Source organism: Ailuropoda melanoleuca, chromosome 16, assembly GCF_002007445.2.
Source record: "Ailuropoda melanoleuca isolate Jingjing chromosome 16, ASM200744v2, whole genome shotgun sequence".
Lineage (NCBI taxonomy): Eukaryota > Metazoa > Chordata > Mammalia > Carnivora > Ursidae > Ailuropoda > Ailuropoda melanoleuca.
In genome coordinates this window covers 89,607,758-89,633,011 of record NC_048233.1, presented here as the reverse complement: position 1 = coordinate 89,633,011, position 25,254 = coordinate 89,607,758, and the positions used below count along the sequence as shown (strand labels likewise).

The window sequence follows — 25,254 nt, the reverse complement described above, 5'->3', positions numbered from 1 at the left end:
GGTGGGCGGTGTCCCAGGCCCTAGTACGGCCGGGAGCTACGCGGAGGGGGCGCCCGATCAAGAGGGAGGGCACAGGTGGTTCGGCGCCGGGTCGGGGGTCCCCGAGTCCCGCGGGGAGCTGTAGGGGACGTAGGAATCCCCGGGAGCGGGCACGGAGCGCAGCCGCCACCTGCCCGAGCAGGCGCGGCGCCTGAAGTCGCGGCAGCCGGAGCCTGAGCGCCCCCCGGTGCCGCGCGGGAGCCGGGGTGTAGCTGCGGCGGCCGCCAGGTGCGGTTCCTGGGGAGGGCCGGCCCGGCCAGGCCCGAATTGGGGCCAGACGTGGGGCCTGCTGAGGCTGCGCCTGGCCGGGGAGAGAAGAGCAGGGCGAGAAACAGCGCTCAAATCCTACCTGCATGACCGAACTCACCGGGGTTCGTCTAAGCAGCTCGCCTTTGGGGCCCACCCAAAATATCCGGATAATGATTCCCCCGTCCTCAGTTAGTTGGACTTGCGTAGAGTCGGGTTCAGCCCCGGGGGCCACCACGATAATTTGGGGATCTGGGGAAACCATCTCCTGGAGAGTTTGGACGACGTAAGAAGTCGTGATTTTTACCAAGTCAAACCACGCACAAGCCCCGGCGCCTCGCCCGCCCCTCGGCGCCCCGACCACCCGCGCCTCTCCGAGGGGAAGGGGCCGCCGCCGGCGGAAGCCCGCGCCGGCTAGCCCCCTCGCTCCGCCATCAATCACTTCGCCCGCGCTCCGCGCGCGCCTCCCCGAGTCCCCTGCCCGGCGGACTTGGAGGCGCCGCGCCGCCCGAACGGGGTGCGCCTCTCCTCGGAGTCCCTCCGACCCAGCGCCCAGCCCTCCCCGCTTCGGGGCCACCGAGGCGCCTTCCCCGCGACTGTGATCTTTGCAAAGAGCAAACGAAAGCGGCACAGGTTTCGGGGCGCCAGGTCCCAGCGAGCGCAGCCGCAGAGCGGCAAGCCCTCAACAGGCTCCTGCGCCCGGTTCTGGTGGCCCCGGCGGCCTCTGGAGGCGAGCGCCAGCCCCGGCGGGACGGTGGCGGGTCGGGCGGGGAAGCCGGCATGGGCCGCGGAGGCGGCGGGGAGCTCACCGCAAAGCTGGAGGCTGGAGGCTGGAAGCTGCGTCCGCGGACGCACGAGGAGCCGAGGCAGCGAGCAAGCGCTCTGCGGCGGCGGTGGACGCTGCTGAAGGTGAGCGAGACCCCGGGGGCAGTCCCCAGTGTCCGGGGGCAACGCCCAGTCCGTTGGAAGACCCGGGGACAATGCCCAAATTTGGGGGAAACTGGGGGCAATGCCCAGTCGTTTTCCTGGACGCGGGAGCAGCACTGCCCACGTCCTGGCGGACACGCTGCCGGGCCAAGTGTGTTGGGGAATACAGAGAGAAATTTCCCAAATCCGAGGAGCTCGGGGTCCTTCGTAGGAGATGAAGAGAGGCTGAAACCAGTACCCACCGCGAGCGGGGTTGGGAAAAGTCCAGAGGGCTGCCGGCCGGCCGGGAACAATGCCTAAATATCGGGAACGCAAGTCAGAGCTCTGTCTAGTTTGCGGCTCAAAGCACTAGTGTCCCGACGTAGGAGACCCGAGGGAGGCCCCGTTGGTGTGGGGGACTGTAATCAGTGACTATGTTTGAGACTCAGGATCCAGGGTCCAAGTTTGGAGGATCAGGGGACATTGCTCAGTGCAAAGGGGGTGGGGGTGGGAACAAGTAATCCAGTTCTAAAATATGGGGGACCCAGCATCTTGGTCAGCAAGTTTAGGGGGAACCCCAGGCCAATTTGAGGAGGATAGGTTTTGGGGTGACTCTGGGAAAATTCTCAGCATGGAACAGGGGGGACCTCAGAGGCACGTTATCTGAAATTGGGAGAAGAGAAACACTGAACCCATTTTGGGGATCTAAGCGAAATCTCAGTGTGGTGGAGGGAAGTAGAGATTCACTTCCACAATTTAGAAATGCAAGTTAGTGGCCTGGAAGCGGGTGCCACCGAGGAAGTAACCTCCATAATTATCTTGGCTCTGGGGCCAATTCACAGTGTCCTTTAGAGACTCAAGAAACACTGTCTAAACTTGGGGGGAACTGGGGTGTGATCAGTACATTTGGGAAATGCAGAAAAATCCATGTCCGCTTATATTTTAATTTTAATTGGTTTCAATTAGTTTATTTTTGGTGAGCAGGAAAAAATATCCCACTTGCTTGGTCACTGTCTGCATTTGGGGAACCCTAGCAAAACATGTCCCAAGTTTTGGGGATCCATGAGAATTGTCCAGTGGAGGCAGATGTCTAAATCTCAGGGACCCCGGGTAATAGCCAGGAAGCTTGTAGGACACAGGCTCATAAGACTTAGGGTTTCTAGGATATATTTTGATCCCTGATCATTTTCATTTTGGGGGGGCATGGAAAGTTGCCTAAATTTAGGAGGACTTGGGGAGCAAGGGTCATAAAACCGGGGAACCCAAAAATCAATGTTCAAAAAAAACTCAGTTGTTTTGTGGAGGGAGGGGATTTATTTTGGAGGGTTGGGAGACATGTCTCAATCTGGAGGCCCCAGGAAACTAATTTTTGAATCTGGGGATCCAGGGAAGTTGCTGAGAGTCCTCAGGAAAATTGGGGGGTCAATATCTTAAGTTTTAGGGGGAAAGGATTAAGAGTTCATAGGTCACAAGGCCTAGAGAATCAGTGTCCAAAATTGGTGATCTACAGGGAAATTGCAGTGTGTGAGAGACCCAGGAAATGTTGCTTACATTCTGGGTGACTTTGTGGGTGTGCAGAATGCTCGGGAGTCCAAGAGATCAATGCCGTTCTGTGACTGTGTTTTCCGGGCCTGGAGGGCAATGCATGATATTTGAGAGCTCAGCATGTTCAAATATAAGGGATCAGGGGAAGGGTCCAGTGTCATCCTGGGGTTTGAGATTACTGTGTGAATTTCAGAAAATCCAGATTTTTGTCAGTAAGCCAGTGGGACACAGGGAATGTTTTAATACTCAAAATGTTATGGTGAAGAGAACATGTTCTGAATATTTGTTTCCTGGGGACACCCAACAGAGCCCGGTATAGGGAGACATAGGTTTTGTGCAAAGGGTTTGTTTCCTGCATGGTGTGACCCAGGGGAACCTGCCCAGCTCACAGGGTCACAAGGAAGCACATCTCCAGTAATTGCTCAGTGTGCTTTCGGGGCTGGGTGACAGTGTCTCATCTATAAGGGACCTGATTAGTGGCCAGGAAGCTTGGAGAGTCCTGTAAATGAACGCGCCCCAAGGCAAAAATATTGCTCAATGAGATCTGGGGCTCAGAAATCATCCTCTCAACTTTGTGGAAGTCAGGACAGCAGAGCATTTAGGGTTCAGAAAAGGGCCTGGTGTGAGCCGGACGCAGTGCCTTAATTCTAGGGAAGGAATAGGAAGCCACGTTCAAACTCAGAGGCTTCTGGGAAAATTGCTTCATGAGTTGGGGGAACCTGGGAGTCTTTGTGTAAAATTTAGGGAACCCAGAATGGTGCCAATAAATTTGTGGAACCTGGCAGACAGTGTCCTAAACCATGGTGAGCCAGGAGACCAGGGCTTCAGTGTGGGGGAGCCAGTACAGGGACAAGTATACTAGCTTGGGAGACCCTACAGTTAATGTCCAAAATTATGGAGGCACGGGGAAAAGCTTCACTTGTTTTGGAGACATGGTGCCCGAGTGCCAGAAAAACACTGCCCACCTTCTGGGGAGCCAGGCAGATTGGTCAGCCTGACCACAGGACCCGGGGTTAATGCTGGAATTGTAGGGGATACCGGCTTGGCGGTGTGTAAACCCGCCGAGTCTGCAGCAAGCTATATACAACTGTTAAAAGCCTGGAAGAAAATGCCCAATGAGTTTGGGGATCCAGGCCACCAGGTGAATCTGGGCAAGCCAGCGGGGGCTTGAGTTTCTCGAGGTCCCCAGAAATTGATGTCCAAGAAAGTTCTTGCGGCCTGGGGAAATGCTGGATGTGTTTGGAGGACCAGGGAGGAAGCCTTAAATTTGGAGGATCCCAGAAAAAATAACGTCGGCGTTTGGTGGAAACAGGGAGGTCGCTCGGTGGGCTGGGACCCCAAAGGTGGAGGGCTGCACGGGAGTGGCCGGGCTCCCGAGGCCAGGGAGGCGCTGCGCCGCCGCCGCTCCCCCGCGTCTGGGGGCTCACGCGCGGAGCAGTGGCGCCCTCCCCGGGGGACGCAGGAGCTGGCGCGGGAGGCGCGGGCAGGTAGAGCGGGGATCCCTGGGGCGCGCGCCCCGGAAGAAATATCGCTGCTCTTTCTTTGGCCTTCTGGCCGCCGTGAGCGCGCGTGCGGCAGCAGCCGGCCGAGCAGGCATCGGGAGGGAGGGAGGAACCCGGGAGCCGCGAGGGAGCGACTTGGGCGCCGCGCCCCGGCACTCCCGGGGCTACAGGCTCCCCGCTCGGCCGCCTCCGAGGACGGCCCCGCGCTCCCCGCCGCCGCCGCGCCCCACGCGCTCCCGCGCTGCGAGCCTAGGCGAAGCCGCGGCTGGGCGGCCGCCGCGGGCAGGCTCGTCCCCGGCTCGGCTTGGGGGCCCGAGAGCACCCCAGATGGCCACCCCCGCGCGCCGAGGCGCTTCGCGAGCGCCCTTCGGGCCTTAACCGGTCCCCACACAGGGGCGAAACCAGTTTTGCTTGGTTAACACGAAGGAGAGGAGGGAAAGAGGAAGAGGAGAGACACGGGGGAGAAGGAATGGGGGCAGCAGGGCACGGTGGCCGGGGCGCCAGGGGTCTCCTTTCGTTTTCTCAAAGAGAATTTTCGCGCAAAGCCTCACTGTCCCGGCTGGGAAAGCCCAGTTGCTCACAAGCCAGTATTGAAGCCGATGCAGGGGCAAGGCGCTGCTGGCAGAAACGCGGTCACCCCCTCGGAAATGAGCGGTCTTATGGGGGCCAGCGACCCGGGATGGGGGTATCTGAGGGGTACTGAGATTCCAGGAAGAAGGCATTGCTGGGGGATAGAGGAATGGTGGGGATCCCGGGGGCCCTACAGCGGGCATCGCTTGTCCCCACTGTCACCCCACAGAAGGACGCCAGTTAGAGGGGGGCGGCTCAAAGCCTGACATTCTGGGAAGGCAGGGGTTAATGCCATTGGACAGGTGTGGGGACCCAGTCAGGGCTGAGGCAGCCCTTCACATTATTTTGGCAAGACAGGGAGACCCCCCCCACACCACCACCATGAAAAACAGCCCATTTTCCACCCAGAGCCCCAGGCACGTGGGGAATGTTCCCCCTTCAAATTCCAGTCCGCATCAATCACCCCGTGTCCCATTCCAAGAACATCTGGCCTGTCTCCCCCCACCCATCACCGCCCCCTCCCCTCTCCACCAGCTTTGTAGCCTCCTGTGTCCCTGGCTTTCAGGCCTGTGCGGGTGTGCCTGGGGACAGAGGAAGGACCAGGAGGGAGCCTCCAGCAGGGAAGGCTTGGGGGCCTGAAGTCGCTCCCCACTGCGTGGAGACCTGTGGATTTTGGGGTGGGGAATTGGGTCTCTGGGAGCCCAGAGCAGATTCCAAATCCTCCGGAGGGCCTCCGCTTATGGACAAACACAGGGCTCCCTGTGGCTCTGCTCTGGGCTCCCCACCTTTCCTCCAGGCCTGCTTCCCAGGTTGGGAGTACGGGGGGAGGCGAAGCTGAGGTGAGAGCCCCTTTTCAAAGCATGGGCTTTCACCCTGGCTGGGGTGCATGAGGGGGCGATCACAACAGCGGCCTCTCAGTGGGTCCCTCCCCTGCTTTCTGCCCACACAGGCGCCTGCCCTGGAGAAGCCTCTGCCTGGTGCTTGGAAACGTGCCCTCCCAGCCTCTGCCTGGACCTTGAGGTAAGAAGGCTGAGGCCAATTTGGGGTGCCAGGCTGAGCCACTGGGCCAAGGAGGGGGGGGTGCACATGTGCTCCCTCCCCCACGGGCTGCCCGCTGAACCCTCGCCTTATTTAGTCAAAAGTGTGCCTTAAGGGGCAGGGTTGGCAGGGGCAGATCCGGGTCACCCTAGGGCTCAAAAAAGGCACTGTCCGCCCCCAGCCAGGACCAGCGTCAGGCTCTCCCGGACTGACTTCCGGCCCTCCACGGTAGGAAGGGAACAGCACTAGCTGGAACATATTGTGGGACTGGGGTCTCTCCTGCCCAGAGCCTGGCTGGCAGAACTTCAGCCTAGTGCCACCTTCCCCCCTGCCTTGTTCCAGCCCCGGCGACAGCAGGAGCCTCCCCCCGCCCCCCGCCGCAGACCGCAAATCCATGCTCCACAGAGAATAATCATCCCCCAAATTCGGACTCACCCTAAGAGTCTGGCCCCTACGCCCCAGGCCTGCGGCTGCTCTGGAGCCCGCCTCCCGGCTCCCTCACTCCCCTGCTCCCAGCAGGCGGCCTTTTTCCTTCACAGTTTCCTCCCACAGGTCTGGCTCTGAGCTGGCCGCTCCTGCTCGCTGAGACCAAGCCCAGCATTTTGCAAACTCTGCTCCCTTCTCCGAGGGTCCCTGAGCGCCCCTCCCTCACCCACCGCAGGGCACCGGCCACTGAGGCACAGACCATGCACTGGGCTCCAGGAGGGACACCGGCTCAGCGACAGCCCCGGCTGGAAGCCATGGATGGGGACCCAGTTGGAACCACCGGGACCCGATAACAACGGCACAAGCTACTCAAGGCACAAGGCACACAGCCACTGATCCTTAAACCAGAAGCCCAAAGTAGGTCCGGGTCTGGTGGGGGCCACGGGGAGGGCGCTGGGCAGGCGTGTTGGGGAAGGACCCGGGGAAGGACCCAGGCAAGGCCACTATTATACTATTTTCTGTAGTGTCTGAAATAAAGACACCTTTAAAAGAACATTCTTGGCCTCTCTCTCAGATGGGCCAACCAGCCGAGAAGGGGGTCACCTGCTGGGTCCCTCCCAGCTGGCTGGGAAGGGTGGCCACAGTCACTTTTGGGTCCAGTACAAGAACACAGACCCATCCTGCCCCCACTTCCAAAGCCCCCCAGGGCCTTGGAGCAGAGCACCCCCTTTCAGGGCAGCTCAGCCTGTGCCCCCAGCCCAGTACCTTGTCCGTGAACCGGCGTGGCCACCACCACCAAGCGTGTTCCCGAAGTGTCCCAGGCGCTCTGGCCCCAGGGCCTTTCTAGTCCCCCCGCCAGCCCCCACTCACACACACAGGAAGCCCCTCCGGCCTTGCGGCCTGAGGAACACAATGGAATCTTGACACCGGTGCAAGAATAGCCCCCGCCGCTCCCAAGAGTGCCTCTGCCGCCCGCCGCCCCTGGGGCATGACCTCCCTTTCTCCTCACAACTGAACAGCCAGGAGGTCTGCGACTGCCACCCACTTTGACAAATGGGGACACAGAGAGGTCAAGCCACTGGTGTGAGGCCCCACAGCCCAGCAGCCCTGGGGCAGGGAGGACCTGGATCTCAGGTGCCCCATCTGAAGCTATCTTGCCTGGGGTCTCCCGCTTTTCCCCCAATTGATGAGTTCTCCCTCCTCCTGCCCGCTTTTTTTCTCCTTCCTCCAATTCTGTCCCCACCTTGTCCTTGTCCCCCCTTCTCCCATGGACTGCTCCCTCCCCCTCGCTTGCCCTTCCTCCAGCCAGGAGCTCCCCTCCAAGGACCCCCAGAGGAGCCCAGACTGCAAGGAGCCACTGTGCCCACACCTGAGCGACCCTGAGCAACCGGAGCAACCCGCAACCCGAGCGACCGAGGGACAGACACCCGGAGCAGAGCAGACCCCCTGAATCACAGATGCCCACGGTGTGACTCTGAATACACCCCAGCTTCCCTGGGCCTGGTGGGGGGGTTGCTCCATGAACCTAAGGAAAGGAGGCCCCTGCAGGGAGACTGACAGTTGGAGAGCTAAGCCATCGGACATCTCAGCCCTGCCCTGGGAGTCTGAAGACACTCACCTCTGCGGGGCTGGGGCTGGCTGTGGGACTCAGTTCTGAGCGTGTGGGGACCGCCTGGGCCACAGGCCACAGCAGCTCACCTCCGGGCTGGGTTCGCGGGTGGTTCTGGCCGGCTTGGGCTCGGACTGCGTCTGCGGCTCCAGCTGTGGCTCCGGCTGGTGGGCAACCTGGGCAGGGGGCTCTGCTGGATGAGATGCGGGGCTTTGGGGCTTGGGGTCCACCTCCTCCTCCAGGAGTTCACCAGTGACTCTTCGGCCCCTGGGGAAAACACAAAGGTGTTCCTGAGATGAGCACTTTTAAAACAAGTCCCCCCAAGCTGGAGCATCGGTCCCTGGTCCCTTTCTCCTTGTCCCCTAGCTGTTCAGTAGGGAGGCCTGCAGGTCACCTTGCCAGGGTTTTGGGTGGCAGCTCCCCTTCCTGTCACTCTGGCTGCCTAGCTCTCCCTTTTTCGAATGACAAGGGAAGGCGCAGTGGCCCACAGTTCACCTAGAGCTGGCCTTCCCAGCAGCCAAGCCTGCAAAGGTGCATGCCGATGAAGAGGCAGGAGACCCTTCTGTTGGGTGGGCTGCTGCTTCCTGGCTGGTGTGGACTTCTGCCTGGGCATGGGGTGGGGCTTCACACAAAAGGCCTGCCTTGGGGGATCACAGTACATAATATGACAACCCCCCACTCCAACATTCCCACCTTGGGTGGAAGCAAGGAGGGGCCAGGCACAAACCAAAGGACACAGTTCTGTATGAAGAAATCAGTTGGATGGTTGGGGGTGTTGGGGTGGAACACTGGGCTTCCAGGGGAAATGAAACTTGTCCCCACAGACACCACACCAGCTGTATGGAGAAGTCTGGGACCCCTGGGTGGAGGGGAGAGAAACTTCATGTGCAGAATTATGCATGCCCCTAGGAAACTGCCCTTGCCCCAGGGCCCAGTTCTGTGGGCAGGAGAGGCACCAGGAGAACTGGGCATGCCTTCAGGGAGAGAGGAGCTTTACTCTTTCAGTCCTGCTGTGGGGTACCAACGCATATGGCCCTTCATTGTCCTCCTCCTCACTCTCCTTCCCAATTACTTACTGGGATTCTTTGGTTAGGGTTTGGAGGTGTAGGGAGTGGGGAGAGGGGAAAGCTTTACTTTTAAAATGGCATAAAAAAAAAACTGCCGCAAAATTGCAAAATCCCTGGTCCCTGGTCCCTCTGCACGGTCTCCTGTTTGTCTTTGGTTGGGATTGGGGGGGCCGTGCAGCAACAGCAAACTTCTCACACAGAAAAGCCCTGCATTTTACATTTGCAAAAACAGCTGTTCACTCCTGCTGAGAAGAACAGCCCTACCCTCCACCCCTGCCCCTCCCACTTTGCCTGGCAGATTAGTGAAGGAAAACCTATTTCCCCACAAAAGCCTCTGTGGCTCTGTGCAGCCCTAGAGAAGAGCCCCCTCCCCACTTGCTTTTCCTGTCCCCTCCCAAGTTGAGGCTATTCTTAGACAGCTTGCACAGGCCCTCCCTCTGACAGCAGAGGTTCTGTCCTTCCTGCAGAAACAGGGATCCTATTAGCTGCCCCAAGCCCCCAGCCCACCCATGTCTCAACTCAGCATGCAGTGTTTCTCACACAGAGGCTGCAGCAAGAGGGAGGGAAGCCCAGTCACCTGTACTCTAGTCGCTGCGTAGTCCCCGAAGTTCCCGGGCGGTGGATAAAGAGGACTGGGGAGTCACTGGTGCCCAAGTCTCTCTGCCGAAACTGCCTGGCTGATGATCCGCTGGTCGGGCCAGTATTAGCAGTCGCCGCCAAAGTAGGGGGTGCTCTGGCTGTGGTGCCCAGACCCTCCAGCCGGGTTGACGTGGAGGAGGAGGAGGGGGACGAGGCTGAGGCTGGAGAAACGATGAAGGGCACTTTTAGAGTGTGCATTATAATAGCCCTTAGAAGCGGGAGAGGCTCTCCACCGCTGAGCACAGCACCTGCTCAAATGCCAACTTAAATTACAGTTTTGCCCCTCACCTCCTCGTCCCCTCCACGCCTTTCCTCAAGCCCCTCCAAATTGGGTAGCTTTGCGCCAACTCGGTAGTGCTGGGGCCACTGGGCAGTTGGCTGTGGCACCTTCTCACACCAGGGCACAGTGCACAAGGGGGGTGGAGATTTGGCCCACCCCCTGAACCCACGGAGAGGCATGTGTGGGCGGGGGCACAGACCGGAAGCACTCCCTCAGGAGGTGGGACTATGTGGAGGGGTGGAGAGTGGGTGGGGCCTCCTGAGATTGACACTTGGCAGTCACTTGACACCCTGGAATGCCAGTGGGCGTGGCACGGGTAAAATGGCGATGGGCCACATGCAGAAAGAAGCAGGGTTCGAGAGTGGTCAGAAAAAACTCTTTTTAGGCGCTTCCAAGGCAGCTGCAGTGCAGCGCCTTCATGTCATTTCTTCCTTCAGGGGTAGGGGCCTCATCTGGAAATTTCCTCCCTTCACCAATCACTTCTGATAGGGCCCCCGTACCACAAGTGTGGTGGCAGGTGGCAGCTCCGAGCACCAGTCCTGCTCATAGGCACTGAAGGTGGAATGTTGGGTTCACAGCCTTTGAGCCTGGCTGAAACTCCAATCAAGGCACAGCCTCAGAGCCATCATGGGGGAGGGCCCAGGCAGATGTGCAGACTGATTGGACTAAATCTCACTGGGAATTTAAACCCCTCCTCCAGGCTTGCACGGAGAGCAGGCAGCAGAGCAAAGACTCACTGAGAGGCAAAGACGTGCACTTCCGAGAAAGCTTCCAGTCCCACAGCCCCCAGCACCCTGCACCCCAGCTTACCCAGCTAACTGGCACATGCCGGGGTTTAACTCTCACTGTCCCTTTCTCTCTTAAGCCCTCACCTGAACTCCTTTCCTTAGCTGGAGCATCCAGTGGGAAGACAGGACTTTTGGTGGGGAAGAGAGACTTTAGGGGGCACTCAGATCTGGCAGGTATGTCCCAAAGGATATAGAAGCTCCAGAGCCACACCACCCTACAGGAAGAAGGCAGGAGGCTCCTTGCTGGGCTCTTGGATGGGGAGGGATGAAGGGATGCTAAAGGGCCCTGAGCCAGGTCTGGGGCACATAGAAGGGAATCAGTGTGAAGCAGCCCACAGTTCTTGGAGTACAGCAGTTATCTGCTCATGTTGGCTCTGACTCTGCTGTGGGCTCTGTGGCTTGGAGGCTTTGTGTCCTGTGTTGTCCCCTGTGTCTGCTGCAAGATACGCAGATGTTATACAGAGCTACTGCCAGGTCCGTTTGGGAAGAGTTAGCTGGGACTTGCCAAGCCAAGTGGGGCTAGGGAGAGTGTAAGAGCTGATCCTAAACCAGACATGAGGGTTCCAGAGGAGGTCCACCAAACTGAGAAGGCAGGCAGCTAAGGGGCTAAAAAGGAAGTAGACTTTCAAACTGATAGATCACTTCCTGGAAATGTGGAAGCTCCCAGCCCCAGAACAGTGTCTAGAATCTGAGTTCTGCCCTAATCTGGATTACTATCTTAGGCCTGGCCCAAAAGGGAAGCATGCAGGGCGATTTTAATCCACCAGAATCTTGGAACCCATAGTGCTTAAGCAAGAGAAGGGGAGCAGAGGGTAGACATCAGGGTTGGGGGGGCCCATGGAAGACTAGCTAAGCCATGGCACCACTGAGGCAGGACCAGAGGCATTGGGTCAGGGAGGTGGGTGTGAGGGCTGGGACACACAGTCCTGGATTCCATTTCTTTTCCGTGGTGGAGGGAGAGCACATGGCCAATAACGGATACAGGTAGTAGGAAGGAACACAAAAGGGACAAATTTGGAGTTCCTGATTGGAGTAAATCTCACTGGGATTTTAAACATCTCCCCCAGACTTGCAGGGACACCTCATAACAAAATCCTCATTGCCCCACTGCCTTTAGGCCTGGGTGAGGATCATCCCATCCTGGGGTTCGGGCCAGGACCTCATTTATTCAGGAGACTTCTGGGGTACCCCCAGAAATCCCAAATGTGGAATTTCCTCTGCTTGCAGGCTTGAGCGGCCTCATGCTGACACCTGGTGGCCGCTTCTAGAATTACAGCGGAAGAGTACACGGGTTTTAGTACAACTTGAGGCGCTCTGGGGAGAGGGCTGGAGGGGGGGCAAAAGGACATTTGTCTCTATGGAGCGGGGGGCCCCCTCCAGCATCAGGGTGCAGGTGGGCTCTGCACCTGTGTGTGCTCAGAGAGGAGGCTTTTATCCGCCTCCATCCTGGCATTACAGAACAAGTGGTGGAGGGAGGCCTAAGGGAATTCCTCCCCTTGGGGGACTCCCTGACACCAGAGGATGTGGCATGGCAGATGCCCAAGACCACAGGTGCAATCTGGGACACCTTCCAGAAGCATCGTTGTATTCTTAAAATTAGAGGGGCCTGTATTATATTTGCATCAGAATAAAATCAGATCTATTATTGGGAGGCTCCGGGAAGAATGTTAATGTTAGGACCCCCTTCCTGAGACAGAGACCCTGGGAGGAGCAGAGGTGGGCTGAGTTTTGTTCTCCAAGCCTGGTCCGCTAGCAGGGTTTTCCAAATCTGGCCCGAGCCCGACACCTTGTGGCCACTTGTCAACGTGCAGCCACAGCCTCAGAAAGCCTAGTTTCCCTAAATCAGCAATAGTGCCGCCTGGGTAACAACAGGGTCGCTTTACCAAACCCAGGGATGGAGAGAACCCCATCCTGAACGAGCTAGGTTTTGTCCAAGACGACTGGCACCATTGGATACCCTCAGCTCCCCGCATCTGTGCAGCAGGTAGTCTGCCAGCCAGGGGAGACTGTTGGGGGCTGCCCGCAGGCTTGAAGGCCCCCAGGCCACAACACAAGGGCCCTAGGGGAGCAGGGCATGATGGAGGGGAGGGGAGGGATGGGCAGCAGGAGGCCTGGAGTCTGGCCCCCGTTCACATTCTGGCTCTGCCCATGTAGGTGGGCAAGCTGGGCCACACCCTGGGCCTCCACCTCCCCTGGTCTCACGAGTCCCATGTGCCGGGACACAGAAGCCTGGAATCAGTGTGTGGCACAGAGCAAACACTAATAAAAGTTCACTGTTATACTCCCCCCATGTGAGTGTGTGTCTGCCCTGACTCCCCTCACCGTTGGCACTAGAACATTCTTTCCTGGGGCCATATGGAAGTGCACCCTTGGTGGCTGGCAGCACAGCCTCAGGCCCTGGCTAGCTGGTCCTGGTCTTTGTCCCGTTCCTGGCCTCCTTTCTATGGGGGCCCTCCAGGACCACAGCCCTGAGGCTCCTCCCTTCGGAAGCTGCTCCTCCTGGCAAGGCTCCCCACATACCCATGGGCCACACGGCAGGGACTGCATCCATTTCTGTTTGCCCACAATCCTGGAAGGACTACCAGACCCACGTGGCTGTCTCTGTGCCACCAAGCCCCAGAGAGGGAAGCAGCTTGCTGGACATAGGAAGCAAGCAGTGGAGTCAGGACAGATTGCCGAGCCTGAAGCCCGGCCTTGGCCTTCCATGACCCCTCACCCACATGCCTGGCCCACTGGGGACAGTGCTTCCTGGGGTGACAGTGGCGCCCTGCTGGGGAAAGAGCTGATGGTGCAGAGGGCAGCTTGCCGATCGGCGCAGCCCTGGAACGGGCTCCCCCATGTACGTGGCGCGCCACCCGGGACCTTCTCAGCAGCGAAGGCAGGGACAGCCTTCTCTGGTTTCCCTCCGAGAGATGAGGAAACTGAGCCCCAGAGATTTTCAGTAACTTTCCCAAGGCCACACAGCCAGGAGCAGCAGAGCAAGGACTTACACCTCGGCCCACCTGGCCTACCAGCTCTCCCCCTTCTGCGTGGCACTGGCCTGGGTGGACACTCCAGCTGGCCCCAATACACTGAGGTTTGAGGGGAGGGGAGGTGCTCACAGGACTCGGCCCATCATGTCCTTCAGTCCTCAACCTGTCTCTTCTTTTTGGCCAGGATCAGCCCATGCTCAGCCACGAGGACGGTTGTGGGGGACAACTGTGTGAATACAGCTGCCACTGTGTCTCCAGGGAGGATGGCATGGGCTGTGCCTGATCCACAGCCACCCCGGGCTAGGTTTGTTCCACCCACAGCAACAGCCTGGTGTGGACTTGTCCTCAGGGTTGAGATGCCTATGTAGGGGCACAAGACACCTCCTCCAAGAAGCCTCCCAGCCTGTCCTCTGTTTTGAGCTCTGTGTGTGCCTAAAGCTGAGGTGTTTCTCAGCCAACTCTTCCTTCCTCCAGAGCTCGTACTCTCTGCCACTTCCTTTCCCCACAGCTGGGCTGGGGTCCAGAAAACACCCCCATGGGCAACCAAGGACAACCCATCCTCTAGGCGTGGAGAGGGCCTTTCTGCCCTTTCCCCACCCCTGCCCCTTAAAGATCTCCTTGATGGGTTGAGCATGTCAGACCTCACGAGAGTACCATGGAGGGCCAGGGAGGGCTGGGGAAGGCCAAGGAGGGTTACAGAGGGCCATGGGGGGCCAGAGAGGGCTGGGGACGGCCAAGGAGGGTTACAGAGGGCCATGGAGGGCCAGGGAGGGCTGGGGAAGGCCAGGGAGGGTTACAGAGGGACATGGAGGGCCAGGGAGGGCCGGGGAAGACCAGGGAGGGTTACAGAGGATGAGGGAGGTTCAGGGAGGGTTACAGAGGGCCAGGGAGGCCTAGAAAGGGCCAGGGAGAGTTACAGAGCTTTAGGGAGGGTGAGAGAGGACCAGAGAGGGTTACAGAAGGTCAGGGAGGGTCATGAAGGACTAGGGAGAGCCAGGGAGGCTCACAAAGCATCAGGGTGGGCCAGGGTGGGCCGGAAAGTGTTACAGAGGGTTAGAAAGGGCCATGGAGTGCCAGGGAGGGCTACAGAGGGCTATGGAGGGCTAAAGAGGGCCAGGGAAGGCCATGGAGGGGCAGGGAGGGTCAAGGAGGGCAAGGGAAGGCCATGCAGTGTCAGGGAGGGCCAGGGAGGGCCAGGGAGGGTTATAGAAGGCCATGGAGGGTCGTGGAGTGTCAGGGAAGGCCAGGGAGGGTCAGGGAGGGTCAGGGAGGGTCAGGGAAGCCGGAACCCCAGGTTCAGAGCCTCAGCTTCTTCGCAGGCCTCCCAAATTCGCCCCCTCCCAGCCCCTTTCTTGCTGTCCACCGAGCATCCGTGTGGTGCTGAGACACGGCTCAGAACCTAAGGTTTAGGGAGGGAAGAGAATTTCCAAGGTCCCTCAGCAACTGGGCCTTGGGCGTCGGGGGGGCAGGCAAGGTGGCCCCGCGGGAGGCTGGGCTGGAGTTGGGCCAAGTTCTGAAGGGAGGATGGCCTTTGAAGAACAAAGGAGCGGGCCCGGAGTCACAGCGGGAATGGCCGCGAGCTGGCAGGGCTGCTGGGGCGCTGGCTCTGTTTTCCAAAAACACAGATGGGCTGGGATGGGGGTCAGAGTGAGGCCGGCGAATGTGGGCCCCCTCCCCCCAGGTTCTGATGGCTCAGCAACCCAGTCCACGTGGGGCTGGAGGGGGCAGGGCCAGCCCAGAAGCTCAGGGCCTTCTGACCCCCAGGCTGGGGACCTCGAGGCTCCCCGTTCTCCCTGGCAAGGCCCAATCCTCATGGGTTCATGGATGGGGACCCCTGAGTGTGGCTGGGGGGGCTCAGGCTCAGCTCCTGCTGACCCTGCAACCTTGGTCCAGGGGTCAGCCCCTTGGGTCTGGACATTAAGCCTCTCTGGGTGAGGGGAGCTGGGAAGCAGCACCCACATCCACCCCCGGCCTGATGGAGTCCACCTCCAACCTAGCCATGGGCCCAGCAGCGCCCCCAGGAGGCCGTGTCTCAGCCCAGTGCCTTGGGTCATAGGGACTGTGGGGTGACCTTTCAGTACAGCCCCAAGTCCCGCTTCTGGGGGGCAACCTCAGGAACCCCTCCATGGAGCCCAGGAGCCCGTCGGGACCAGTCCCCCCACGGCTGCAGATGGGCAGGAGTTGGGGTGGGGCTGGCAGGTGACCTGGGAGCTGCAGACCCCGAGGGGTGTGGGGGGGCGGCTGGCGGGGCTTGACACCAGTGCAGCCCGACCACGCTGCAGGGGACGATGGGGAGGCACCCCCGTCAGCGTCCACTTTCGAAGGAATTTGCCTTGCTGTTCCTGTGCTGAGGCCAGAAACAATAGTGCTGGAGGGAGGGCGGGAGGAGGGCCAGCCCCCACCACCCCATTCATCTCTGCGCTTCCCAGACCCCTGTCCGCCTCCTACCCCAAAATGTTCTTTCTGGAACTGACCTCTCTCCTCTCAGCACTGGGTGGGACCAGGGGTGGACATGGGGAAGCCATAACCCTGCCCCAGCTGGACCCTGCCTGAGGCCTCCAGGGTCCCAGGGTCCCCGCCTCACCGAAGCCTTCCGGCTCAGGGGACTGGCTGGCCTGACAGTAAGCAGCGGCCCCCAGCCCCCAGCCCCCCGCCTCCAATTCCTCAGAGCCCTGAAGACCCCTCAGCAGAGGGTCCCTCTGGGCACGGGCACCGGCCCCTCCGCTGGCCTCGGTTTGCTCTGCCACCATGTGGGGTGGGGGACGCTGGAGGAAGTTGCCCCTAAGAACGTCCCACCCCAGGTCCCAGATCCCTGCAGATCTGGGGGCTGGGGCTCAGGTTATCGCTGGAGACTTTCCCCAAATGTTGGGGACCTGGGACTTTTGTCTAGCTGCTTGCACAGGGGAGCCTGGACCCCACTAGGCTGGGGGCCCCACACACCCCATCTCCTTCCTAAACCTCAAAGCCTCTAGAGCCAGTGTACCCCACAGCTTCCGCGAGTGCCCCATAGCAGGAGTTCGGAGGCGTGGACCCCTTTAGGGTGGACCCTTGGCCTGGACAGCCAAGAGGGATGTGCATCAAAAGTGGGGCTTTGGTGCCCTCTGCTGGTCGGTCTGTGAATGTCCGCCCTGGCCCCCTTGCCTGGCATGGACAGGTGCCTGCTCCAGAAAGCCACCTGCACTGGGGGCCTGAACATGCCTGGGTCCGAGGGCAGGCTTGCTCAGGTGGGGACACAGGTGTCTCCCCTCACAGCCTAGAAGGACACAGACGCTGACCAGGGCTCAGCCCGGGCTCTGCCAGGGGGCCTTTCCAGGAGCTCAGGCCACTGGTTCCTGGTCTCGCTCCCTCTCCTGGGCCGGCCCCCGCCAGGCACCAAGCCTCCAAGGGCGGCGGTGGGGGACCACTCTGGCATCCCTGCATCTACCTCCCTTGCCGCTCAGGGTCTGCTCAGGCCTGGAGAACAGTGAGGACGGTAAATATTTACTGACGGGACAAGGCAAATACGGCCCCAAGGGCCAGGCAGAAGTGCCAGTTTATCGGTGCCAGGAGCAGATGCAGTCTGGGAAGCCAGCCTGGAGGCAGCTGCACTGTCAGAATGTCCTCAGTGTGTGGGCACCAGAGGGACAGACATCCTGGCTCCAGCCTCAGTCTCCCCATTAAGAATAAGGGTGCAACAGATCCCACCCCACGTGGCACTCGTGACAGTGGGATATGGAACAGACATGAGAGCAAGTGCGTGGGAAGTGGGGGGGTGCAGTGTCCACTGCGAGACGCTGGCCCTCTGCTGCGGGGTTTGGGGGACCCAGCAGGGTCAGGGGGCTGCTCCTCCATACCCCACTGCCCCCGGCTAAGGGGCATTTGGACTGGATGCAGCTGAGCGCCACTGCCAGCCCTCGGGCGAGGGAAACCCAGGTTCCAAGGGCAGGCAGAGTCTGAGGACATGGGATGACTGTCCTCCCAATTCCCAGAAGGGGCGGAGCATGGGCCCGGAGGGGGTGGCAGAGCCAAGGTCTGTGGGCCTGGCTTCCATGGGGTGACCCAGGGGCTCCGGGAAACTGGGGCCTCTGGGGTTCAGTGCTCAGGGGGGTGCCAGGCAGGAGACTGGGTCTGATCCCACCTCTGCCACCTGGGACCCTGGCGACCATGGGCATCCACTTCTCCCTGCTTCCAGGATCCATTTGTGTAGGGCTATGGAGAGTCCCCCACCCACCTCGTTAAGAGCACAGCCATGGGGGCCCGAAGGGCCGGTAGCAAAGGCTCGGCAGGAGGGCCATGGGTCTCAGGGCTGCGGTCAGTCTCAGGAGGGAAAAGGGAGACAGGCCCTGGCCCAGGCAGGGGGGCCAAGTGTGGCCGCACACCATGACTGGGTCTCCTGGGTGGGCAGCCTTTCCTGCCCCAAGGGACATGAACCCTCTCCTGAGCTCCCCCCCCACGGAAGGGAGTCCTCCAGTGACATCCCCGAGCCCCCAGCACCACCCATGACCAGCTGCATTGTGAGTCCCACCAGCTGAGATGGCCCCATATACTCCTGGACCCCAAAGGGCTCCTGCTCCCCACTCCACAGAATTTGCTGACACCTGAGGGGGAGGGGGAGCCCCTGGGTCGCCTTTCAGGGTCTTGCCTGCCAGCGGGCCAGCCAGGACACAGGCTTGGCTAACTGGGACCCCCAGGGCACCCTGTCCCGGCTGTGCCCAGGCCGGCCCATGGGCGCTTACGTACCTCAACTCCTGCAGGACGCCCCTGCCTCTACCCCTGCGGACGGGGCCACCTGGGTGTTCCCATGGACGATTCGCCGCTGATGCCAGCCGCCTCTTCCCTCCTCTTCCGGGTCCAGTGTCCAGCTGTCCGCTCCAGGGGCGGAGCTAGCTGGGGGACAGCCACATCTCCAGGGGTGGCCCAGGAGGGAACCTTGGGGCTGCAGGGAGGCTGCTAAGATAGCCAGCCAGGCCCCAGCTGGGGGTCTGCTTTGGGCTCCGAGTCCGCCTCTGAGTGGTCTGCAGCCTCGGGGGGCCCGGGCGCCTGGCCCCAGGCCCAGCCACCCCAAGCTCCAGCCCCGGGTGGAGTCTTCAGGAGAGGTGCAGATTGGTTTGGCTTGGGCGGCCAGCCGGCCGGGCTTTTGTGCAGCCAGGGTCACCCGCTGACCTCCCAGGCCACAGCCAGCCCAGACAGCCCCCAGGCTCTTTGGAACGCCAGGTGATAGCTTAGGCGGGGTGCCCAGTGGACCCACACCGGAGGAGCCCTGAAGACCTGAACCCAAGTGACCTCATCCTTAGGCCCGAAGTCCCTTCTGGGACTGACGACCAGGTCTGGGGCTGCTGAGCGGGAGGAGAGGGCCGCAGGGCAGCAGGGAAACCTGGCTCTGGCCCTGTGGGCTGCCGTTCTTGGGGGGGACACAGCCAGAATGCCCCTGAGTGCTAGGCCTGAGGCCGCTGCCCCGTGCCCACAGGGTCCGAGCCTGTCCGTCAGCTCAAGGCTGCCATGTGGCTGCTCCTGATTCCTCCAGGGCACGCGTGAGTTCCTCTGGCTGGATCTGGGCTGGGGCTGGGCCGGCCCTGGGCCTGCCCGGAGCAGGGGTGGCGGAGGGGCGCTAGAAAGGCCTAGCCCTGGGCAGTCTCTTGGGCCCTTCTCTGTCCCCTGCCGCTGCAGGACCCCGTCCCCCACTCAGCCTCCATCAGAAATAGCCCTAAAAGTAGGGCACAGCAGAGCTAGGTGGGGGGAAATTGCTGGAATGTTCTCATTCTGTTTCCTTGGAAAGCTCTCAGGGGGCCCTGAGAGCTCAAGACTTTTGAGCTAAGAGAATCCGCTCCCAGCCAGCCTCCCAGACCCACCAGAGCCCCCAGAGCCCTTCTCTGTCCTGTCCTGAAGCAGCCAGGGGACCCCCCAGCACCTGGGGCAGGAGCTTGCCTGTGGGCACCCAGCGAGCTGGTGCCCAGCTTGGAGGGGCTGATGTAGAGAATAGGACTGGGGTCTCTGGAAGGGCCCCCATGGCTCAGGCAGCCGCCTCGCCGGCCCCCGGCCGACCCCTCAACCCCCCGCCACACAGACAACACTGGCAAGGCTCCAGGCTCGTGCAGAGGGTTTATTGAATCACTTGGGGCGCAGGGCGCAGAAGGCACAGGGCCGCCAGTGCCTGGGGGAGGCAGCCTAGTTGCAGTAATTCTCCAGCTGGTAGAGTGAGCAGATGCTGGTGCAGCACTGCTCCACGATGCCCCGTCTTTGCAGCGCCCCCGCCAGGGCCCGGGGCTGTGGGTCTGCGCCAGGCACCCTGTCCAGCTCTGCGTCCCCTGCTGCTGCAGGGACCAAGGCGGGAACGGGTCAGGGAGAGAATGCTTCCGATCCTGCCCTCTCCCCTGCCTGACCCCCTCCCTGGACTGTACCCCCTCCCCCGCCTGCCACACTGGCTGCCGCCGGGACAGCGGGGTGCCCGCCGCCGGGCACGAGCCCATGCACCCTGCCACGGGCTCCCAGGCCCCGGGGCGGTGCCAAGGCAGGAGCCTGCGCCCCTACCCTTGCCGCCCGACGCTGACCAGGGAACTGGTCGCTTGCAGGACGAGACCGCGGGAATGTCATTTTTCTTTGTAGCAACCCCACCTGACTTCCCCGGGTGCCAGGTGGGAAGCCGGGTGGGGGCAGCAGTGGCTCACCCGGCAGGTCCTCCACCTCCCGGCGGGCCTTGGGCGTGTAGAAAAAGCCACGCTCCCCGCACACCAGGTAGAGCGCCTCCACCAGGTGGGAGCCGCACAGGTGCTGGTTCACGAAGGTTCTGGCAGGGACAGGCGCCCAGACGGCCAGCAAAGCCAGCAGGGGCAGGAGGCGCGTCCAGAGGGCCATGGCGGGGGACGGGGACCTGGGTGACAGTCGGGGTTGAGGCTGGGAAGGGCATGGGCCCCACCCTGGACCCCCACCCTGTGCTCAGCCCCCCAAACGTTCTGAGGTAGGAGCTCTTGTCTTCCTGGGGCCCAGACCCCGGACTCCTCAGGGGGGCAGCCCCAGGCTGACAAGGACCCCACAGGGACAGACCTGCTAGCCGTCCGTGTCAGGGTGCAGCTGGTCCCAGGGGGCTGAGGGCTGCGGGGCCCTCCTGGCTTTATAGCTCCCAACCCCACTGCCTGGCCCATTAGGGCCCCCAGTGGGGGTGGCAGATGGCGGGGGGCTGAAGCTGCAATTTCTGGATCATTTCCCCAGTGCTGGGGCTGCGGGAACGGCTCCTTGGTCGTCAGCACCTCCTGTCATTAGAGTCTTAATGAGGGGCCTGATGGCCACTCACAGCTGGGGACACATGTCTCCATGGGAGCAGACCCCCCCCCACCCAGGGCCCTGCCTGAGCCACATTTTCCACATTAGTCCAGGGGAGCTGGGGGCCAAAGGAAGGGGCTTCTGCCTGGCCCCTGGATCCCTGCCACAGTCCCTGGTCTGCCTCCAGCCCCTTGGATGGTGCAAGGCCATGGCAGGGTGTGGGGGAGCAACTCGTCCCTGCTCACAGCCCTAGCCCCACCCCAGCACAGCAGCCCTGCTGAGACCCTCACCACCCCGGGGGCTGCACAGGGCGCCGAGCTTGGGGAGCAGCCGCTGTGTGGACACTCGGGCTAGGCCCTGCTTCTCCTCTCTGCTGTGGGGGCAGCAGACACGCTCTGTGTGGGGGCCCCACCTGTCCTGCCCATGTTCCCTCTCTGTGCCTCCCCTCTTCTGGAGGCCCTGCCCGGCTCCCCCATGCTGACCTCTTTCAGACCATCGACTCCCTTGGCTGTCACATGGTTTGGGCCCCTGGGGTGCTTCCCGGTCCCCTGGACAAGACCAGGAGAGAGACCAGGACCCTCCCCCCACCCCGCCACCTCTTCCTCTTTTCACCAGAGTCTGTGACAGACTGAGCCCTGCCTCCTCCTGTCGCCTCAGACCTAACGGGAGGAGGGGTTGGGGGCACCCTGCCCCCCTGCCTTGGCGTGGACCCTCTGCGCAGGCAGTCCTGGTCTGTGGCCCCGCACAACCGGGGGACCACAGGGGGCCTGGCCCACCTGCTCCCAGCTCAGCGCCCCTGGCCCGATGCTGCACTGTACACAGAGTGCATGCCCCGGATCCCGTTGGGCACCTTCCCACTGCCACTTCCAACCGGGTCTGTGGCGACCCCCACGGCCACCACGGAGCCCATGGCCGTGTGCAGGCACAGAAGGTCTGAGGGTTTTTTGAGCGAAACATGCAGGACCTGTAGCTGGGTGGAGTCTGACCCGGGTGAAAGTGCGGAGATCAGGGACCAGTAGGGACGGGGTGGGGGGGGGTCGGGGCCAGCCCTCAGCCCTTCCCCAGGGTCTCAGTGGGGCTAGCAGCCCTCAGAAATGGCCCCACTGGGGTCTCATGGACTGAAGAGAGGCAGGTATGGGAGGCCTGGGCACAGGCAAGGTGCTTAAGGCACAGATGAGGGATGGACAGATCACCAGGGAGGGCTGGGGAAGAAGCCTCTGTCCCAGAGGGCCTTGACGGATGAGTAGGAGTTCGCCTGGACTGACATCCTGCAAGCTTAACACCAGGGCCCTGGCGGGGCGTGGCGGGGCGTGGCGTGGCGTGGCGGGGCCTGGCAGGAGTGGCTGCAGGGAATGAGCAGGGCCTGGGAGACTGGGGGCATTTCCCACCCTGCAGCAAGGGTGGAGCCATGTACTCTCTCCCAGGAGGATGTGGGGACTCCAGCTGGAGGGCCATGTCCAGACCCCTCGAGTGAGCTGAGGGGCAGCTTACGGAGCCTGGAATCCAGTTCCCAGCTGCCTTGCGGGGGACACGGGCCCAGAGAGGTCATCTGGGAACCAGCTCAGCTGGACTCTCCATCAGCACACATTTGGGGGACACTTTCCAGGCCTCGCTCCGTGTGGGTGGGAAGCCTCAGGGCCCCATCCCTGCACCTGCTACGGGCTGGCCCCCGTATCCCCGTCCTCTACGGGGGACACCCGGCTTGTGGGGAGGGCCCAGCCTGCAGCCCCGCCTCGGAAACCACACTCTCCAAAGGCTCCCACGCCCACACTGCCACATCACAGCAGCTCAGCCAGGACCCCCTCCGCCCCCTGCAGCTGCTGGGGCTCAGCACAGGCTGCCCTCTGGGGGTGAGCAGGGCATCTCCTATCTGGCCTGGGCTGCCTGGTGAGGTCTCGGGGGAGGAGAGAGGCAGAAGAGAAGCCTTTGAGCAAGGCTGGGAGCAGCAGGACGTGAGGGCCCCAGCCCTGAGCCCGGCACACACGTGGAGGCAGGGAGGCGCTCAGGGGGGTTCTTTCTTTTATTGGGGTTGTGACCGGGCGGCACGGGCATCGTGGGGCAGGACAAAGACACCACGGGCAGAGCTGAGGAGCAGTGGGTGGGGGTCCGTGGGGTGCCCTCCTGCAGGGAGGCTCTCTGGGGGGGCTCTCGGGGTGCCCAGTGACCCAGCCTCTCACAAGGGGCCGGGGGAGGCTGGAGATGGGGGGAGGCCTCGGGGCCCCTCCGGCTGCTCCTAGCTGATAGCGCTCAGCGCGTGTACGAGCGTGTGCAGCTCCTCCTGGACGCCCTCCAGGGAGCGCCGGATCGCGTGGGGACTGTCCAGCACGTCGATGGCCATCGTATATGGGTCGAACTTCACGGAGAAGGGGCGCTGGATGCGGGAAGCATAGTTCCTAGGGAGGGCAGGGCGTATGGACCCTCGGTCACCCAGGGGGGACTTGAGGAGGGCCCTAGGGAAATGGGGGAGGAGTAGGGGCAGCTTGGGGCCGTCTGCGGCCCCCAGGAGATGGCCTCCTTCGTCAGTACAAGGCAAGAGCTGCCTGGGCCCCAAAAGTTCCTTGTGACCAAACGACTGGACAAGATGGGGGACCGGGCCTGCTCCAAGGGTGGGGGGCAGGGGAGGGACAGGTCTTTCTCAAGCAGGCCTCGGCTGGACCCCCATCTCGCCCCACCCCTCCGGGAGGTCTTCTAGGGCTGTGTGCCCCAGAGAACCCCAGGTCTGTTCCTGTCCCCACACCTGCTTGTGGGATCAGCCCTCCCCTCCTCTCCACTCTGAACACACAGCCCCTGGGCCTCAGTTTCCCCTGGCTGGAAAACAAGCCTCTTCCCAAGGATGAGCTCTGCCCCCTCTCCCAGATGCCGCTCGTCATGCACCCCAGCCCCCTACCCTGGGGGATCCTTGGGGTGCCTTGCTCCCTCCAGGCCCCTTGGGCTTCCCCCACCAGCCTCAGCCACCCCTGCCCCTCCTCGGTCCCGCCCCATGACCCCAGGTGCTCGCAGTCAGGACAACGGGATGGGTCCCACACACCTTCTAAAGCTCGAACTCTGCCTCCTGGTGGCCTTGACCTGGCCACCAGCCCGGCAGCTCTGTCCCTCCTGCCCCCCTGGGACTCTTTGGGGAGGGGTCCTACTGTGGGAGGGTGTGCACGCCCAGCCCTGCTTGCAGGCTAGCCCAGTCTGGGGCCACGGTGGGGGTCTCAGCTCTGGGAGCCCGGGCCCACCTGAGCTTGTCCTTGGCATCGCTGAAACTTTCGGACACAAAGTAGACAGACTGGTAGGTCTGGTCCTGGTAAGGCTGCACGGCCGCAGCGTCGGGGTCGAAGGCCCGGATCTCAGGCTCCTCAGACAGGGAGTGCTGGGGGGAGGCCATAGGTCACAGGACCCCCATACCCCAGGCGCACGGTGGCCTGACTCCACACCCTCCTCCCCAGACGTCCTGTCGAGGCCTGTGGACGGTGTGGGTGGGGCAGGGCAGGACCAGCTTCCTCGGTGGCCCCTTGCTCCTGCCTCCCGGGAGGCCCAGTGTGAGCATCCTCCCAAGGGGCCGCGGGCCTCACCAGGAGCTCCCCGTAGGAGGACAGCAGCCCAGCACCGTAGGCCTTCACCTCGCCGTTCTGCTTACACAGCCCGAACTCCACCGTGAACCAGTATAGCTAGGGGGACAGCCACAGCGTTGGCACAGAGAGCAGCTGCGCCAGCCCCTACCCTCAGCCCTGCAGCACCACCCACCCTGGCAGAGCCTGACCGGGCTCTGGGGGTCAGTGTAAAGGTGACACTCCCTGGACAGACGTGGGGACCTTAGCCCAGATGGGCTTGAACCCAGGTGTCCTGAGCACGCCCCCAAATCCCTTCAGGGGAAGGCACCCACCGTGGACAGCTTCTCAATTTCCTCGTCGGAAGCCCCCAAGGATGCGAGCCCGATGTCCTGTGGAGGCAGGAGCCTGAGAAGGGAGAGGCTCGGCCCACCACTGCATGGGGGTCTGCGTGGGGCGAGGACGCTCGAGGGGCCTCGGACACTACCCGGAATGCAGGGACCCTCTGGGGATTCGGGGACCCTCCCAGGATGGGGGATCTTTCCAAGATACAGAGACCCTCCAGGTATGCAGGGCCTCTCAGAAGATGGGGGACCCTCCTGTGATCAATCAAGGGACCAGGACAGCTCTCTGCTGTTCTTCAGGAAGCCAGCAGGTGGCAGGACAGATCATGGGACTCTGCCTGCAGCTTGTGGGTTTTCCCAGAACGGGCCCCAGCACACCCCACACGGCCCACCCGCCCTCTATTCCAGGATGATGTGGTCTCCTTGAAGCCTCCTGGACCCAAGCGGGAACCGTCCAGCTGCAAAGGGACTCAGGCAGGGTGCCAGGGTAGAGCGGCTCGTACAGACAGCCCCC

General features: G+C 61.9%; 3 protein-coding genes and 1 long non-coding RNA gene across 6 annotated transcripts in view; 1 reads left to right on the top strand and 3 right to left on the bottom strand.

Moving 5' to 3' along the window:
- LOC100483184 (insulin-like growth factor II) overlaps positions 1-9,890 on the bottom strand; it is a 15,682-nt gene extending 5,792 nt beyond the window's left edge. The window contains exons 1-2 of one of the 2 annotated variants that reach the window (XM_034645753.1): positions 9,526-9,890; positions 7,971-8,148 (exon numbers count right to left, since the gene is read on the bottom strand). In XM_034645753.1, coding sequence (XP_034501644.1) covers positions 7,971-8,148; positions 9,526-9,785 — 438 coding nt within the window. In that variant the 5' untranslated portion in view covers positions 9,786-9,890. The remainder of the gene's footprint in view (positions 1-7,970; positions 8,149-9,525) is intronic. The other variant, XM_019800599.2, reaches the window with a different exon arrangement.
- On the top strand, positions 1,060-7,974 carry LOC117796720. The gene is made up of 4 exons (XR_004621366.1): positions 1,060-1,194; positions 5,758-5,828; positions 6,399-6,689; positions 7,578-7,974. It is a non-coding gene; the product is annotated as an uncharacterized LOC117796720 (long non-coding RNA).
- A 9,801-nt stretch (positions 9,891-19,691) lies between the features above and the next one.
- Positions 19,692-20,774, bottom strand: INS (insulin). Of its 2 annotated transcripts, none has more exons than XM_034645755.1 (3): positions 20,648-20,774; positions 20,272-20,474; positions 19,692-19,917 (listed from the first exon to the last, which is right to left on the bottom strand). In XM_034645755.1, the coding sequence occupies exons 1-3, from the start codon at positions 20,743-20,745 to the stop codon at positions 19,772-19,774; spliced, it is 447 nt and encodes a 148-aa protein (XP_034501646.1). In that variant the 5' UTR covers positions 20,746-20,774; the 3' UTR covers positions 19,692-19,771. The 2 variants fall into 2 exon arrangements, with proteins under 2 accessions (XP_034501646.1, XP_002920166.2); XM_002920120.2 differs by having other exon boundaries at positions 19,692-19,914.
- Positions 20,775-22,886: 2,112 nt separating this feature from the next.
- TH (tyrosine hydroxylase) overlaps positions 22,887-25,254 on the bottom strand; it is a 15,390-nt gene continuing 13,022 nt past the window's right edge. Inside the window, 1 exon segment of the mRNA XM_034646222.1 lies at positions 22,887-23,256. Within this exon segment, the coding sequence (XP_034502113.1) occupies positions 23,097-23,256 (160 nt within the window). The 3' untranslated portion in view covers positions 22,887-23,096.